Source organism: Hylobates moloch, unplaced genomic scaffold (genome assembly GCF_009828535.3).
Source record: "Hylobates moloch isolate HMO894 unplaced genomic scaffold, HMol_V3 SCAFFOLD_4, whole genome shotgun sequence".
Classification (NCBI taxonomy): Eukaryota; Metazoa; Chordata; class Mammalia; order Primates; family Hylobatidae; genus Hylobates; species Hylobates moloch.
The window spans coordinates 36,752,508-36,767,715 of record NW_026652279.1 but is presented as its reverse complement, the minus strand read 5'-3'; the positions used below and the strand labels follow the sequence as shown (position 1 = coordinate 36,767,715).

At 44.4% G+C, this 15,208-nt stretch overlaps 1 protein-coding gene across 3 annotated transcripts in view; it reads right to left on the bottom strand.

Annotated features, from left to right (window-relative positions):
* Positions 1-7,601: 7,601 nt before the first annotated feature.
* Positions 7,602-15,208, bottom strand: part of HEG1 (heart development protein with EGF like domains 1) — a 90,332-nt gene continuing 82,725 nt past the window's right edge. For all 3 annotated transcript variants that reach the window (XM_032149948.2, XM_058437405.1, XM_058437404.1), the window contains one exon: positions 7,602-12,693. In XM_032149948.2, coding sequence (XP_032005839.1) covers positions 12,544-12,693 — 150 coding nt within the window. In that variant the 3' untranslated portion in view covers positions 7,602-12,543. The remainder of the gene's footprint in view (positions 12,694-15,208) is intronic.

Below are 15,208 nucleotides of genomic sequence, written 5' to 3'. Positions count from 1 at the left end.
GGCTCATGCCTGTAATCCCAGCACTTTGGGAGGATGAGGCAGGCAGATCACCTGAGATCAGGAGTTTGAGACCAGCCTGGCCAACGTGGTGAAACTCCATCTCTACTAAAAATACAAAAATTAGCTGAGCATGGTGGTTCATTCCTATAATCCCAGCTACTCAGCTGGCTGAGGAAGGAGAATCGCTTGAACCCGGGAGGCAGATGTTGCAGTGAGCCAAGATCATGCCACTGCACTCCAGCCTGGGTGACAGAGTGAGCCTCTGTCTCAAAAAAAAAAAAAAAGAAGAGAGAAAGGAAGCAGGCACAAACAGAGTCCTTTTTTTGCCAGGATCAGTGGTGGGTGCTGTGTGGTCCATGCCCTGTGGTGGTGGCAGTGTGGCTGTCTTCACTAGAGCCCTCCTACAGAGTGATTTGACTCCTGTTCCTGTCTGCGGATCTTCCAAGACCCTCTGGAAATTCTGTGAGTCACCTGATATCCTTTAAATCAAACAGATTGGATGCTTACGTCTGCAACTAAGAACCCCAACTAATACAGGGGGGTATGATAGTTAGAATTTAAAGCTCTTATTCGCCTCCTCAAGAAAGCCATAATAATAGCCCAAAGCATCTATTGAGTGCCTACAATATGCCAGGAACTGTGCTAGGATATATATAGATACACACCAAAAATAAGCAGAAGAACATCTCATTTTTCTTTCCCTACCTCCTGTTTTGTTGCCTATATTATTTTTACTCTATCAGGGTTTTATAACATATTCTATTTCCAAATCTTAATTCGTTCAGTTTTTAGCATTAATTCTATATCAAACACATCTTATATTTATCCCTCATAGCATTTTCCTTCCCAAACTCTGTGTTTTGATTCCTCTCTTAGTTGGCAGATGTCCCCATGGAGTGGTTTTCCTTGCATGCCAGGTTCTCTAAAATCATTTCTGTTGGACAAAATCTGCCCATTGCTTTCATGATTAAATTAATAACCTCATAGATGTTGACTCATTGCCTTCTGGCTTTGCATGTTGCTGTGAAGAAGTCTGGTTTTGCCCTTTGAAAGGGACTTCCCTTAATTTTTTTTTTTTTTTTAAACAGAGTTTTGTTCTTGTTGCCCAGGCTGGAGTACAGTAGTGAGACCTTGGCTCACTGCAACCTCTGCCTCCCAGGTTCAAGTGATTCTCCTGCCTCAGCCTCCCGAGTAGCTGGAATTACAGGCACCCGCCACCACACCTGGCTAACTTTTTGTATTTTTAGCAAAGACAGGGTTTCATCATGTTGGCCAGGCTGGTATCAAACTCCTGAACTCAGGTGACCCACCTGCCTCAGCCTCCCAAAGTGCTGGGATTACAGGCGTGAGCTACTGCGCCCAGCCAGGACTTCCTTTTAATGCCAGAACTGTCCTGGTTTTAAAAGAAGCAAACAAAAGCAACAACTAAGATCTGAGAATTCCGTGGCCTTGCCAAGGTCCTATCCTAGTAAGTAGCTCATTTGAGCCCAGGATTTGCATCTAGATCTGTCTGTGAAGCCTGCATTCTTCTATCCCACCATATGAGGATGTTTCTGTCCTGCTGGGGAAAATACAACCAGGGACATTAGGAAACTTTGGGTAAAGTCATGCAGCCTCACTGGGCCTGAAAATCCTCTTTTGTAACATGGCAGGACTGGACTACATTAGTGGCTCACAGATTTAAAGGCTTAGAAAAATTAGTGACATGTCAAAAAAAAATTGATTGTGGAGGGGACTGACATGGAGCTGCTGACTAAGTGTAGGTACAGAAAACTACCATCTTCTATCACCATTATAAGGGACATTTTTATTACCAAAACTGTAGAAAGGACATTATCGCATATCAATGAGGTAGCATTTAAATTAAGTACATATTGCTTTTAGAAAAATCTCCCTACTTATTTTATGCATTTGGCCTCTGCCCAGTGATAATGTCTTCCTGAATCAGCATCTTTCTCTCTCTATATATATAAGTAGGATTTTTAAAGCCCTGGCCCACATGACCTCACTAAAAAGTTGTCCAGGTCTCACATTCTGATACTTTGATTAAAGGGGAAGCTGCTCCTATTTTACAGGCTAAGATGGCTATAATCTGTCCCTTGATCTTTACAAAGGAATTAGCCTCAGTGCAAGATGTGAAGCAACCAGAAAGGAAATAAGGGACAAGGGACTCCCCATTGGGAGTAGTGGGTATGGACAGGCAGGAAACTTGGACCTTGCTCCTGGTTAACTTAATTATCACCAGGCTAAATATAGATCGAGTTCTACATGGATTATCAAATTATGGCATGTTGTCCAATACAGCTTTTGTCTTTTTTTTTTTTTTTTTTTTTTTTTTTTAAGACAGGGACTGACTGTTGCCCAGGCTAGAGTGCAGTGGCATGATCTTGGCTCACTGCAACCTCCGCCTCCTGGGCTCAAGCGATTCTCCCACCTTAGCCTCGTTAGTAGCTAGAACTACAGGCACACACCACCATGCCTGACTAACTTTTGTATTTTTTGTAGAGACAAGGTTTTGCCATATTGGCCAGGGTGGTCTCGAATTCCTGGGCTCAAGCAATCCTCCCACCTGGGCCTCCCAAACTGCTGGGATAACAGGTGTGTGCCACCATGCCCAGCTGCTCTTATCTTATTGATGATAATAGTATCACAGTGACAATGCCTTACTTGCGCAACTGTGAAGCAAGCAGGAGGGAAGGGCAGAGGAATTAATATTTTAGTTTTTTCTGTTCTATAACAAGACAGCTGCTTCAAGTGTGCCTGCCACAGAGCCTAATACACAGTTCCTCACGCCTACTTCCTTTCAGGTCCAGAGCCTTAGATGCACCCTATCATTTAGACACAATTTAGAGACATCCTATCATTCAATCCCTCAACATACGTCTAAATTCTCTAGTTTCATTGCTTCTGTGTTATGGAGGAGGAAACAAATGACTGGAGTGGTTAAGATATTCATCAAGGTCTCACTGCAGTAGAGGTGAGTTTCAAATCTAGGTCCTTGTGGTTCAACAGCCCACTCATATCACAAAGCTTCACACAGCAGCTTTTGCAAATATTAGACACACAATAAGTGCTTCTGATTTAAATGTTTAAAAACAAATTAAAACAACTTGGTTGAAGAATGTTAATGATAATCATAAATGGGGCTGGGCATGATGGTTCATGCCTGTAATCTCAACACTTCGGGAAGCCAAGGCAGGAGGATCGCTTGAGGTCAGGAGTTCAAGACCAGCCTGGGCAACATGGCAAGATCTTATCTCTATATATTTTTTTTAAATTAGCTGGGTATGGTGGTGCATGCCTGTAGCCTAAGCTACTCAGGAGGCTGTGGTGGGATGGGAGAATTGCTTGAGCCCAGGAGTTCGAGGCTACAGCAAGCTGTGATTGTACTACTGCACTTCATCCTAGGCAATATAATAAGACCTTGTCTCAAAAACAAAAATCATCTGTCTAAAAAAAAAAAAAAGATAACATAAATGTCCCATGGCATTGAACTAGGAATCAAACAATTTGCATGAACTGTAGCAACTAGGGTTACTTTTGGAGAGTTGTACTCATCAGCACTCCAGCTAAGTAATGCTGCAATAACAAGTCAAGTGATGCCTAAGTCTCAGTACCTTAACATAACAACATTTATTTCTCATACTCTGGTCCAACTCTGGTCAGCAAGGCATTATGTTCATCTGAGGCAGTCAGTGTCCCAGAGCACTAACAGCTCCATCCCAGCACATATTTCCATGATTGCTGAGACTAGAGAAGTGAACATCATATACGGGCTCTTAAAGCATCTTCCAGGGGCCAGGCACGGTGGATCACACCTGTAATCCCAGCACTTTGGGAGGCCGAGGCATGTGGATCACAAGGTCAGGAGTTCGAGACCAGCCTGGCCAATATGGTGAAACCCTGTCTCTATTAAAAAAAAATACAAAAAAATTAGCCTGGCATGGTGGCGCATGCCTGTAATCCCAGCTACTCAGGAGGCTGAGGCAAGAGAATTGCTTGAACCTAAAAGACAGAGGTTGCAGTGAGCCAAGATCATGCCATTGCACTCCAGCCTGGGCGACAGAGTGAGACACTGTCTCAAAAAAAAAAAAAAAGCAACTTCCCAGAAGTGACACATTTCACTCCCATCTACATTTCTTTGGTCAAAGCAACTCACATGGCCACATTTCAAAAGGGTAGAAAAGTACATCCTACCACGCGCCTGGAAGGAAGAAAGCTAGACATATTTGGTAAATAGCAGAAATCTCCTCCACCTCCAGGCAACCACTCATCTGTGTCCTGTTCCTATAGTTTTATCTTTCTCAAATGTAATGTAAATGGAAAAGCCTTTTGTGTGTCCTTTTTGTGTCCAGCTTTTTTCACTTAGCACATTGCTTTGACACTTTTTGTGTCCAGCTTTTTTCACTTAGCACAATGCTTTGAGACTTTTTGTGTCCAGCTTTTTTCACTTAGCACAACACTTTGAGACTCATCTATGTTGTTGCCTGTTGTAGTACTTTGTTCCTTTAAATTGCTGAGTGAGATTCTGTAGCACAGTTCCACAATTCCCCAGGGAAAGGACTTTCTAGTGTGTTTTTAAAGTGTTTCCTCCACAAATGTTTGCCTGAGCTTTGCTACAAGAGATCTTTGCTAAGTGCTCCTGTTCAGTGATATGTCATAGCTATATATTTTTCCACCATCAGCCAGTCATCAGCCTGCAGCTACTAGAGGAGCTAGAGCTCCAGAATCTTTAATTGTCATAATTTATTTATTTTGTTGGCTGACTGGTCTGCCCACTTACTCATTCTTTGTTTTAGTGAATGCCTGCTAGGTGCCAGGCACTGAGCAGATAATATTTAACAAGGATAGGATTGGTTCCTATCCCCACAGGATTTATGATTTTGAGCCCATTAATCCCTTCATGATATAGGAAACAGGCTGGAGAAGGAGTAAAGGGGAAATGATGAGAACATTTTGACCACAAGTCCAAGGTCTTCAGGGGGAGTTACTAGCATATCAGTATGGAGATGACATTCAATTCTGCAACTGTCTTTCCTCTATTTTGTGGTTGTTATTGTTTTGTTGGCAGTAGTGGTATCTTACTCTGTCACCCAAGCTGGAGTACAGTGGCTTGATCCTAACTCACTGAAGCCTTGAACTCCTGGACTCAAGCGATCCTCCAGCCTCAGACTCCTGAGTAGCTGAGACTACAGGCATGAGCCGCCATGCCTGGCTAATTAAAAAAAAAAAAAAAAAAAAAATTTGTAGAGACAGAGTCTTGCTTTGTTGTCAAGGCTGGTCTTGAACTCCTGGCTTCAAGCGATTCTCGCACCTCGGCTTCCCAAAGTGGCATCTTTCCTTCTTTTGGTAACAGGAGGGCCCTATTGAAGAGAACCAATGTGCTATTTCTTCACAGTTTTCAATTCCTAGGGCTGGATTGTGGTAGCCACTTGGCACAGAGAGTAGGAACTTCAGGTCAGAAAGATAAAAAGATCCCAGGGGCAAAGATATTTGTGTTGATTTGTATTAAAATCATAGGAAACGCTCATAGTGTTTTCCTGTGAGTTCTCCCCTTTAACCCTCACGATAACTCTGTGAGGCAATGATTATTATCCCCACTTTACTGATCAGGACACTGAGGGCTCAGAGAACTGGGCAGCCTCTTAGGCCTGACATCATGATCTGGGAAAACAGCCACAAAATGGCTGGAGAGTGTCTTGTACCAGCTGATGGTGCTGCAAGTATTTATGAGGTCAATGCACATCGACATAAATACCTTTACTCCTGGCATCTTTTTATCTTTCTGACCTGAAGTTCCTGCTCACTGTGCCAAGTGGCTACCACAGTCCAGCCCTAGGAACTGAAAGCTGCCACAGCCGTTCAATATCCAGTATGGGAGAGGACTCTGACCTGTATGATCTATGCATTGTGCCCCTTACCTTTTACTTCCCAAGCAACTGGTAAATGGCTCATTGCGCATTGCTGAGGTTTAGCCCAACAGTTTAAAACCACTTTTTCGCTCTTTACTTGCTGGTAATCAAAGCCTGAGGTGGAGGTTCTGCGCTGCCAGGTCAGGGGCACAAGTAGGATAAAGCACTCAGGCCAGCTTATCATGCACAGCAGAAGTTTCTTCCATTTTAGGTTCAAAACAATTACCAGGGTTCAGCATTATTCACAATAGCCAAATACAGAAACAACCTAAGTACCTATCAACAGAAGAATGGATAAAGAAACTGTGTTGTATATTACCACATGTGGAATATTATTCAGTATTAAAAACAGAGATCCTGCCATTTGCAACAATGTGGGCAACAAGGAACCTGGAGGACATTATGCTAAGCAAAATCAGTCAGGCACAGAAAGACAAACACTGAATGATCTCACTTACATGTGGAATCTAAAAAAAGTTGAACTCATAGAAACAGAGAGTAGAATGGTGGGAGGGCACAGAAACAGGGAGAAATAGATCAAAGGGTACATACTTGCAGTTATGTAAGATGAATCGGCCTAGAGATCTAATGTACGGTCTGAGTACCATGGTTAGTAATACTGTGTTGTATACTGAAAATTTGCTAAGAGAATAGATTTTAGGTGCTCTTACCACACACACACACACACGCACACGTAACAATGAGATGATAGATATAATAATTTGCTTGACTATAATAGCCATTTCACTGTGTATATCAAAACATCATGCTGTATACCTTAAATATATACAATTTAAAAAATAAAATACAAACAAAAATTAGTATGAGGGGAGAGAAGGTCTGGAAATGATGTGATGTTTATAAGTCTGCCTAAGCTGAGTGGGAACAAGCAAGGGGTCAGTCCTGGGTTCCAGCTCAGACCTCAGTTGGGATTGTGAGCTGTGGGGAAGGGAGAGCTGAGTGGGTGGGGCTGGCTCAGGAGAGGAGAGTGCTACTGGCCACCTCCATTCATCTGGAAGGCCATAGCCCTGATCCAACCTGCCAAAAGGTCACCTTCATGCCCCAAACTGCCATTACTGGCCTCCCCCAGTGCCAAGGTTTTTGCCATAAAGCATATGAGAGGTTCATCATCCCTGACCTGCAAGGCATCCAAGGAAGCAATTCATTCACGAATGTATATCTAAACAGGCAGTCACATCCCTTGGTCACCATGAGTGTAAGATCCATGGCCCACCATCTTAAAGTTCTGCAGATTCTCCCCACCAGAGCACACATTGGCTTACTTTCCCGTCTCCTCCAACACATGAAGAGTTGGCATGGAAGGGGTAGTGGGAGACATTGAGGAGGAAATTGTAAGTGTCTGAATTGGTCACTTATGCTCTCCAATTCACGTAAACAAAAGCAGGTGTTAGATTCTAAGTTTGGCTTCCTGCCATTTAGTTCTGTTTGTCCATCCCTCCCTCCATCTATCCATCCATCCATCCATCCATCCATCCATCCATCCATCCATCATCAAAAGTGTACTTCCCCAGTGCTGGGCACTGAGAATACAGAAATGACTCAGCCTCCACATTTGCCATGTGGAAGTTCACTGCACAGCTGTTCCATTGTTTAAGTGATGCCCTCCTGAAAAGTAACTTGTTGCATTCTGGTCTGGTTTTCTTGTTATTAAGAGGAAAACGCACAACGAAAATGATATTAATTTTATTGCATTATTTTACTGACTAGAACGCCAGACTTATAATGGATATAAGTATAAAAATAACCAAATTCTTACAAATAATACTTTGCTGCTACAGTACTGAATAATTAGTGGAGGTTGCAATTATAATACAACTTTAAATAACATTCTCATAATGGGTTTAACACAATCAACCAGGGGCTAAGGTTTAAAGGTTTACAAAGAGAAATCCAGGACAACATGAAAACTCCAAAAGTTCATATTCCAGCTACATGCTTCATTTAACCGTCAATCCACCAACACAAACATTAACAAAACTCAGAGCAACTCATGATGAAACAGTCGTTCTCTTTTTAGGACAGGCCAAGGTTAATACAGAAAGGTAAATGAGTCGGATTAGTTTCCCAGGCAGAACTGATTCCATCCCATCCCTGGCCTATCCCATCCTCCCTACCCAAGAAATCTGTAATGAAGTATGTTAAGTGCATTTTAAAAATCAGAATATGCAAATTCTTCAAAATGTCCTCTTTGAAAATGCCCAGGTGACAGGCCCAGTCTCGGACCTGTCTCTTTTTAGACCTAAATGGTCTCCCTTTGGTTTCATAGGGTTTTCTGTGAGGAGTTTACACCAGATATGATGGAGTATAACGCGAATGAAGATACTTTACTACAGCAAATTAATCGGCATTTAATACTTTCATGTTCCTACTATTTTAGTCAGTTATCTTTCTTGGAGATTTAAGAAAAAGAAAAAAAGAAAACATACCCAAAGGCAAACTCTACAAAACCCCAGTATCTCTATTTCCAAAAACACACGAGAACCTCAGAATGACACTTTGTTAAGGGAGGAAATGAAATATCCCTTCTCATCCACACAAAAGCTTTCAGATAGGACAAAAAGATGATACTAAGGGTAATTTCAAGTAAAATACAAAGTATTGAAATACTGAACTTTGCATTCTTCCTCTTTCCAAAGAAGTGCTGTAGTCTCAAAATTGGTGTATTTTAGAACTATGGGTCAAAACCCTAACTTCGGGCGTGTTAGGCTAAACTTAGCCAAGGGCAACTGGACTGGACAGCTCCTCTTCCTCAGGCAGAGTTAAATCAGCTTACAGGACACCTGGGCACCTCACCAGGGGGCAACACAGTTTCACGCAGGCACCAAAAAGCCACGTGAGGTGGGTGACCCAAAGGTGCCTGCTCTGGGAACTTTCACATCTGAATAGGTGTCATCCTTCAACGGCATATTCTTGGGTAGCCATCCAGCCTAGGAGTCCAAAGATGCTGCCCTCTCCCTTGGGCCCACTTTAAGAGTTACCTCTTTAAGAACTCAATCGTCACATCTTAGTTTTTGACCTCACATGCCATCAGCCAGCTTGACTGAACCACCTATCAGCAATTTTGGCTCTAAATGACTTAGCTGCTTCTGAAAATATACTTCCCCTCAAAGGAGGAAGATGTGTCAGCGTTTAAGACATTCCACTGAATATGTTCCCAATTCTGAAAACAGTTCACAAAAATATGCTTCCAGTATGTGGAAGCCATGGCCTCACCATAGGAACAAGGCAAGCAGCTCTCAGATGGATGTGTATGTCTGACTGTGCTTGTCAGAAACCCAGGTCCTTGCCTTCCACTTCCTATATATACCAAAGCCACGTGCCAGTGTGCTTCTTGCTGAGCACAAGCCAGCCACTATTTTCTTAATGACAAGTGTCTAAGAAATATATATAAAAACCAATCTGAAAGCACATTTTCAAAAGGGTATTCAGCATTTTTTTTTTGCATTTCATGTCATTAATTTGGTTACTCCTTAAAAATAATATTAAGGTTCCTTAAAAACATAACTTATCTTTAAAGCCCTTTCTCTCTTGCCCTCTTTGATATTTAAGGTACACAGGACGGTGAGGGGTGTCCCAGACAGTAAGGCAGGGGGCTACAGTGGGCAGAGCAGCCGCGGGAGTCAGGCAGACAAGGGTTTCAGTCCTGCTTCTACAAGGCAAGCTATTTATCCTCTCTGAAGGTTTCTGTATCTGAGAAATGGGCACTTCCATGCCCACCTCTCGAGGATGCTGTAAGGAGCCTTGCCCAGAGCCTGGTCATGGTAGGAGCATGTCAGTTCATCCGCCTAAAGAAACAGACTCCAGGGCCTTGGGCTGGCTCAAGCGGCAGAGGAAAAGACAATGGCAATAAGACCCTCTGGAGCTTAAACCAAACCACTGATATCAGGGAGCCAGCCAGCCACCCTTCCCTGCTGCAGTGTGTGACGGGACATACAGATGCCCCTGCGCCCGGCTCCTCTCTACAGAGGTTTAAGCATCTTTTGAGCAGTTACACATCACTTGCCCCTTCCTCTCACCTTCCCCCATCTGTGGGATATTGGTGCAGGATTGTGGCATCTGCGCATGTGAATCACACACCCCAAGTGCAAGGGCTGACATGGAGCACTGTGTCTGGGCGGAGAGCCTTGGCGTGCCAGGTGTGCATCCAGGCCTCTTCTGCTACCAGGTGTTTCCCCTCGGCCTAGGCGGGGACCCTTCTGCAGCTAGGAACCCAATGCAGGAGTGCAGCTGGCCTCTCCCTTCCTCACTGGGTCACAGACATGCTTTACTCATGTCCCCTTAGAGCCTCATGCTCTGGAGGTGCCTTCCCCACCCCCACACGCCTCCTGGAAACTGTGGAGACTGTGTGAACTCAACCTTGTGGGTGCTTCCTTTTTTTCTCAGTTAAAACAACAAAATAAAACACTCTTAATCCACTCCATACGCAAGAAACCCATGAACAAGAAGCATTGTTGGAACTCACAGGACACCGTTTTCTGGATGATGAGATTCTTCCCAAGAATGTTTTCAGGACAGAACACTTCATTTTGTGGAGCTGAAGGCTTCTGGCTCCGATAGAGGAGATGATTTGTCAGCTGTGATGTCAGCTGAAGGCAGTGGAAGTGTATGCCTGGGAATAGCCTCCCTACCTGGTTCTTCCCACAGCTGCGGGTCCTGGGGATGAGCAGGCACGCTGCGGAACGAGCCAAGAAGCCTAGTCTGTGGGCTCAGGTGAGCTGCAGGAGCTCAGAACTCTCCAGTTAGGTGCGAGGCCGTGAGCCACAAACGGCCATTGGTTCTACAGAGAGAGAGGTAAGGCCCAAGGTTTCAAAAAGGCGACACTTTGAAATTTTAGGTTAGCCTCCACTGATAAAAACAGTTCTCCTTTTATTTATCTCATGGATGAGTGCAATTTAACTACTAAAATGCACCTCCCCTGACTAGGACTCCTGCTACAGCAGGGTGATGGTGAGTGGTGGAGACCATGGGACACAGGAGTTCATGCTTAAAACCATCAGGGCCAAGGATTATGTAAGAATAGGGATTATATTTAGGGGACCTTGAAGAAACAACCATGCCCAGGGCAGAACTGTCCCCAATGGCTGCACCATTTCCAGAAATGAGAAGCGGGGCTCCCCGCTTCAGGGCGGAGACAATTCTTTTACCTCTGTATTCCCCTCACTTTATCCAAAACCAGGATGCCCCAAAGCAGGCCAATAAACACAGTTCCCCAGGTGGCAATTAAAGACACCGAGTACTGGATGTCTCCCTGGCAGGACCCACATCACAGGCATAATAAATAAGACGAGTGGAACTTCCTTCCCGAAGGTCAACCCTCAGTTCCTCGACCAACCGGAAGTCTTCAGTTCTCCCACACTGACTGGAAGTATAACCACGTTTCTGGAGGGTGCGACACAGCCATATGAAGAGGTACAAATGACTGGGTGAGAAAAAAAAGTTATTTCTTCAGCCGAATAAACAGCTTTGAGTGGTTGAAAGTTCACATGGGGTTTGTGGACATGAGATTCTGGGAACAAAGTGCTGCAGTAGCAGGTGAGCAAACTCATGTGTGGCTCCATCTCGGCTCCCTGTTCTTCCTCAAGAATCCACGCAGCTTCCAAAGCACTGTTGATGCAGGAAATCTAACCTGCCCATTCAGCCCATCCCTCTAACCACATCCAGCTGCAGGAGCTCAACAAGCTGCTTTCCTAGAGTGGTGAAACCTGCATTCAGTTTGACATTTCTCCTCCATATGCAGCTGCCTCTGGCCTCCACAATGGTGATCAGAGTCCCAGGCCCCAGGCTAGGCCCTCATCGATGAAAAGTGCCCCCCTGCCTGCAATCTGCCTGCTGAGCCTCCAGCTAAAACCAAATATAAGTTGTTTTGCCCTGATCCAGGCTTGTTTGAAAAAGTGAGATTTCACTGCAAAGAGATTAAAAAAAAAATCTTAAATAAATGTGTCACCTTGACTTAAAAAAACACATTGCAGTTGTGTGCTGTGCCTCACGCATTTCCTCATTGTGGGAGTTGGCTTGGAAACTGTAGCATAAGAAACATGAAAATACTGTCCGTTCAACGGCGACATCTTCAGACTTTAGTGGTATGCTCATCCTCATCTGTTGTTTAGCACACAGGTGCTGGGCAGGAAAATAATTAACAAGCCAGTATTTTGCTGCAAATAAATCACCAAATTGCTGCCTATGGAAGTGTCTCAGGAAAGGAAGCCTTCTTTCTGGAACAGTCTTGAAACAGATCCAAAAGGAAACCTCCCACCCAATTTACTAAAGTGCAAATGAAGGGAAAACCAGGTCCCTGCACTGATGTCTAGTGGTCTGCCCTGGCTAATAGTCGCCCTGGTGCCAGTGCCATGGTGCAGTCACTCAGAGAGACTCTCTTGATACTGGCCCACATTCACGTTCACAGTAACAACAAAGGTGCCGAATGAGCAGCCTGTGGTTCCACATCCACCTGTCTCCTCCACTGTGGTCACGCCCCGCATGCCTGTCCCTCTTCCTGCTTGCCACTCAGTGTGGCTCCCGACAAATCCTGGGCGCAGCCTCCTGGTGCAGTCCTCTGAGCAGAGGTCCCAGGTGACTGGCTCAGAGCAATGGGTCCCTCTCTCTCCTGGACTTAAAAGTAGTCTCTTCTTCTGCTTTCATCACTGATGAAAGACGGGTTATACTGTCCGGGGAAAATGCAAGAATGCCGTGATCCTGGCAGTCCAGTGTAGGCCGGGTAGAGTCCGTTTCGTTCAAGTTCTGGATTCCTTACACTTGTGGGCTGGTTGCCAAAGAGAAAAGAAGGAAAGTCAATTTATCATCCTTGGGTTTAAATTACAGTGTTAAATCCCAATGATTTTAGACCAATGTAAGAAAAGATCTGGGTTTATCCTGTATGATGTGGTTCTACTGATTATTTCTAATTTTTTTAAAGTATCTTTCTCTCTGGAGCACGACCCACTTTAAATCCTTCCTGTCCCTGACCATGCAGAAGGCGGCTGATGCAAATGGAGGAACTGACCTTTGTAAGGTCCTACGACCACCTAGTTGGACACCAAACTAGGAGGCCAACAGCAATCCTCAAGTGACCAGTTTGATCTCAAAAAAAGGCTCCCTGGGAGTAAGAGGGGCTACTTTGAGGCCTTCGTAGTAGCACCAAAGGTAAATTATTTCTTGGCAGAAATAAAATACTAGCTACTGTGTATCATAAATGAGTTGCAGGAGGGCCCAATGTGGGAATCACCTGGACGACACCTGAGCCCACTGTGTGGAACAGCTTGTCTACCCAGGTGACAGCTTCATGCCCTAAGCTTAGGCTCTGCCTCTACAGACTGCTCAGCCAGCTATCTTTTTTCCTTCCTTCTTTTTCTTTTCTTTCTTTCTTTTTCTCCTTCCTTTCCTTTCTCCTTTCCCTTTCTTTCTTTTTCTTTTTTTACCTTTCCCTCTATTTCTTTTCCTTTCTCTTTCTTTTTTTAGATGGAGTCTCACTCTGTCGCCAGGCCGGAGTGCAGTGGCGCAATCTCAGCTTATTGCAACCTCTGCCTCCTGGGTTTGAGGTATTCTCCTGCCTCAGCCTCCTGAGTAGCTGGGACTACAAGTGCACGCTACCAAGCCCAACTAATTTTTGTATTTTTAGTAGAGACGGGGTTTCATGTTAGCCAGAATGGTCTCGATCTCTTGACCTCGTGATCCACCTGCCTCGGCCTCCCAAAGTGCTGGGATTATAGGTGTGAGCCACTGCGCCCGGCCTTTTTTTTTTTTTTTGAGACAGGGTCTTGCTCTATTGCCCAGCCTGGAGTGCAATGGCACAAACACTGTTCACTGTAGCCTTGACCTCCTGGGCTTAAGTGATCCTCCTGCCTTAGCCTCCTGAGTAGCTGGATCTACAGGGGTCCACCACCATGCCTGGCTAATTTAAAAAAAAAAAATTTGTAAAGACAGGGTCTCACCATGTTGCCCAGGCTGGTCTTGAACTCCTAGGGTCAAGCAATCCCCCCACCTTGGCCTCCCAAAGTGATTACAGGGATTATAGGCATGAGCCACCGTGCCTGGCCAGCCTGCTATTTTTGGAATAAAAATGGGGTTCATTTACATTCTTGACTACATTTATTTAAGGTAACTCTTTAATACCATGAAAACATGCAGTGAAGTTGGTTCCTATGATGCCACAGGCCTGTTTGTTGCTAGTTATTGAACCGTGCTGGGGCTGAGGAGTCCCGAGTAAAGGATGAGAGTGTGGGGACACACCAGGGTAAAATACCAGCTCAGTTATGGCTTCAGTTAGTAAAGGAAAAGGACTTTCCTGATAAACAGAGAAACAAAGCCCAATGCAGAAATATCAATGGGAATATTTTTGCTAGAGCTAAGTTTGTATCTCTTTATGTTTTTTTCCTTGTTTATAACTTTTTGTTCTTCCTCTAGGTTCAAATTTTTCAAAAAGAGTCCATGGAAATAAACAGCTCCTTAGCATGAACAAACTTGTCCCTCCCATCCGAAGTCTGAATCCCCATGGTTAATTCCCATAGCAACCCAGAGGAATTATGGTTTCTGTCACAAGATTTTCTAACACCATTAAGTCCCCACGGGGCAAGGTTTCACATTTATTGCTATTCCTCAAACAGCTCCACATGGCACAAGAAGTCACCTGATAACCGTTTACTTTTCAGCTCAGATACGCCTGTTCATGTTTGCTTTGTGGTTGATACAGTGATATGAAATGAGCTGGGCAGTTTACAGGAATATGACACAGGTTAAATTCAATATGGGAGGGAAGCAGCAAGGGTTCAAGGTTGTCTCCTACCTTTCCAAATGATGCAGTCCAGGCTGGACATAGCAAATTATTAAAGGCATACTGAGTATACAATATTCTAAACCCGAGAAGTGCTTGTTGAGGACGACATTGAATTGTTGTTCTCTTTATACCTTTTCCCCATCCCCTAGTTGGTTTTTGTTGTTGTTGTTTATTTTATTATTGTTGTTGTTGTTGTTGTTATTATTATTATTTGAGATAGGATCTCACTCTGTTGCCCAGGCTGGAGTACAGTGGTGCAATCTTGGCTCACTGCAACCTCTGCCTCCCCAACTCAAGCAATCCTCCCATCTTAGCCTCTCAAGTAGCTGGAACCACAGGCAAGCACTACCATGCCAGGCTAATTTTTTGTAGAGATGAGCATGGTTTCTGTAGAGACATGGTTTCACCATGTTGCCCAGGCTGGTCTCAAACTCCTGGACTCCTAAGATCTGCCCACCTCGGCCTCCCAAAGTGCTGGGATCATAGGTGTGAGCCACTGTGCCCA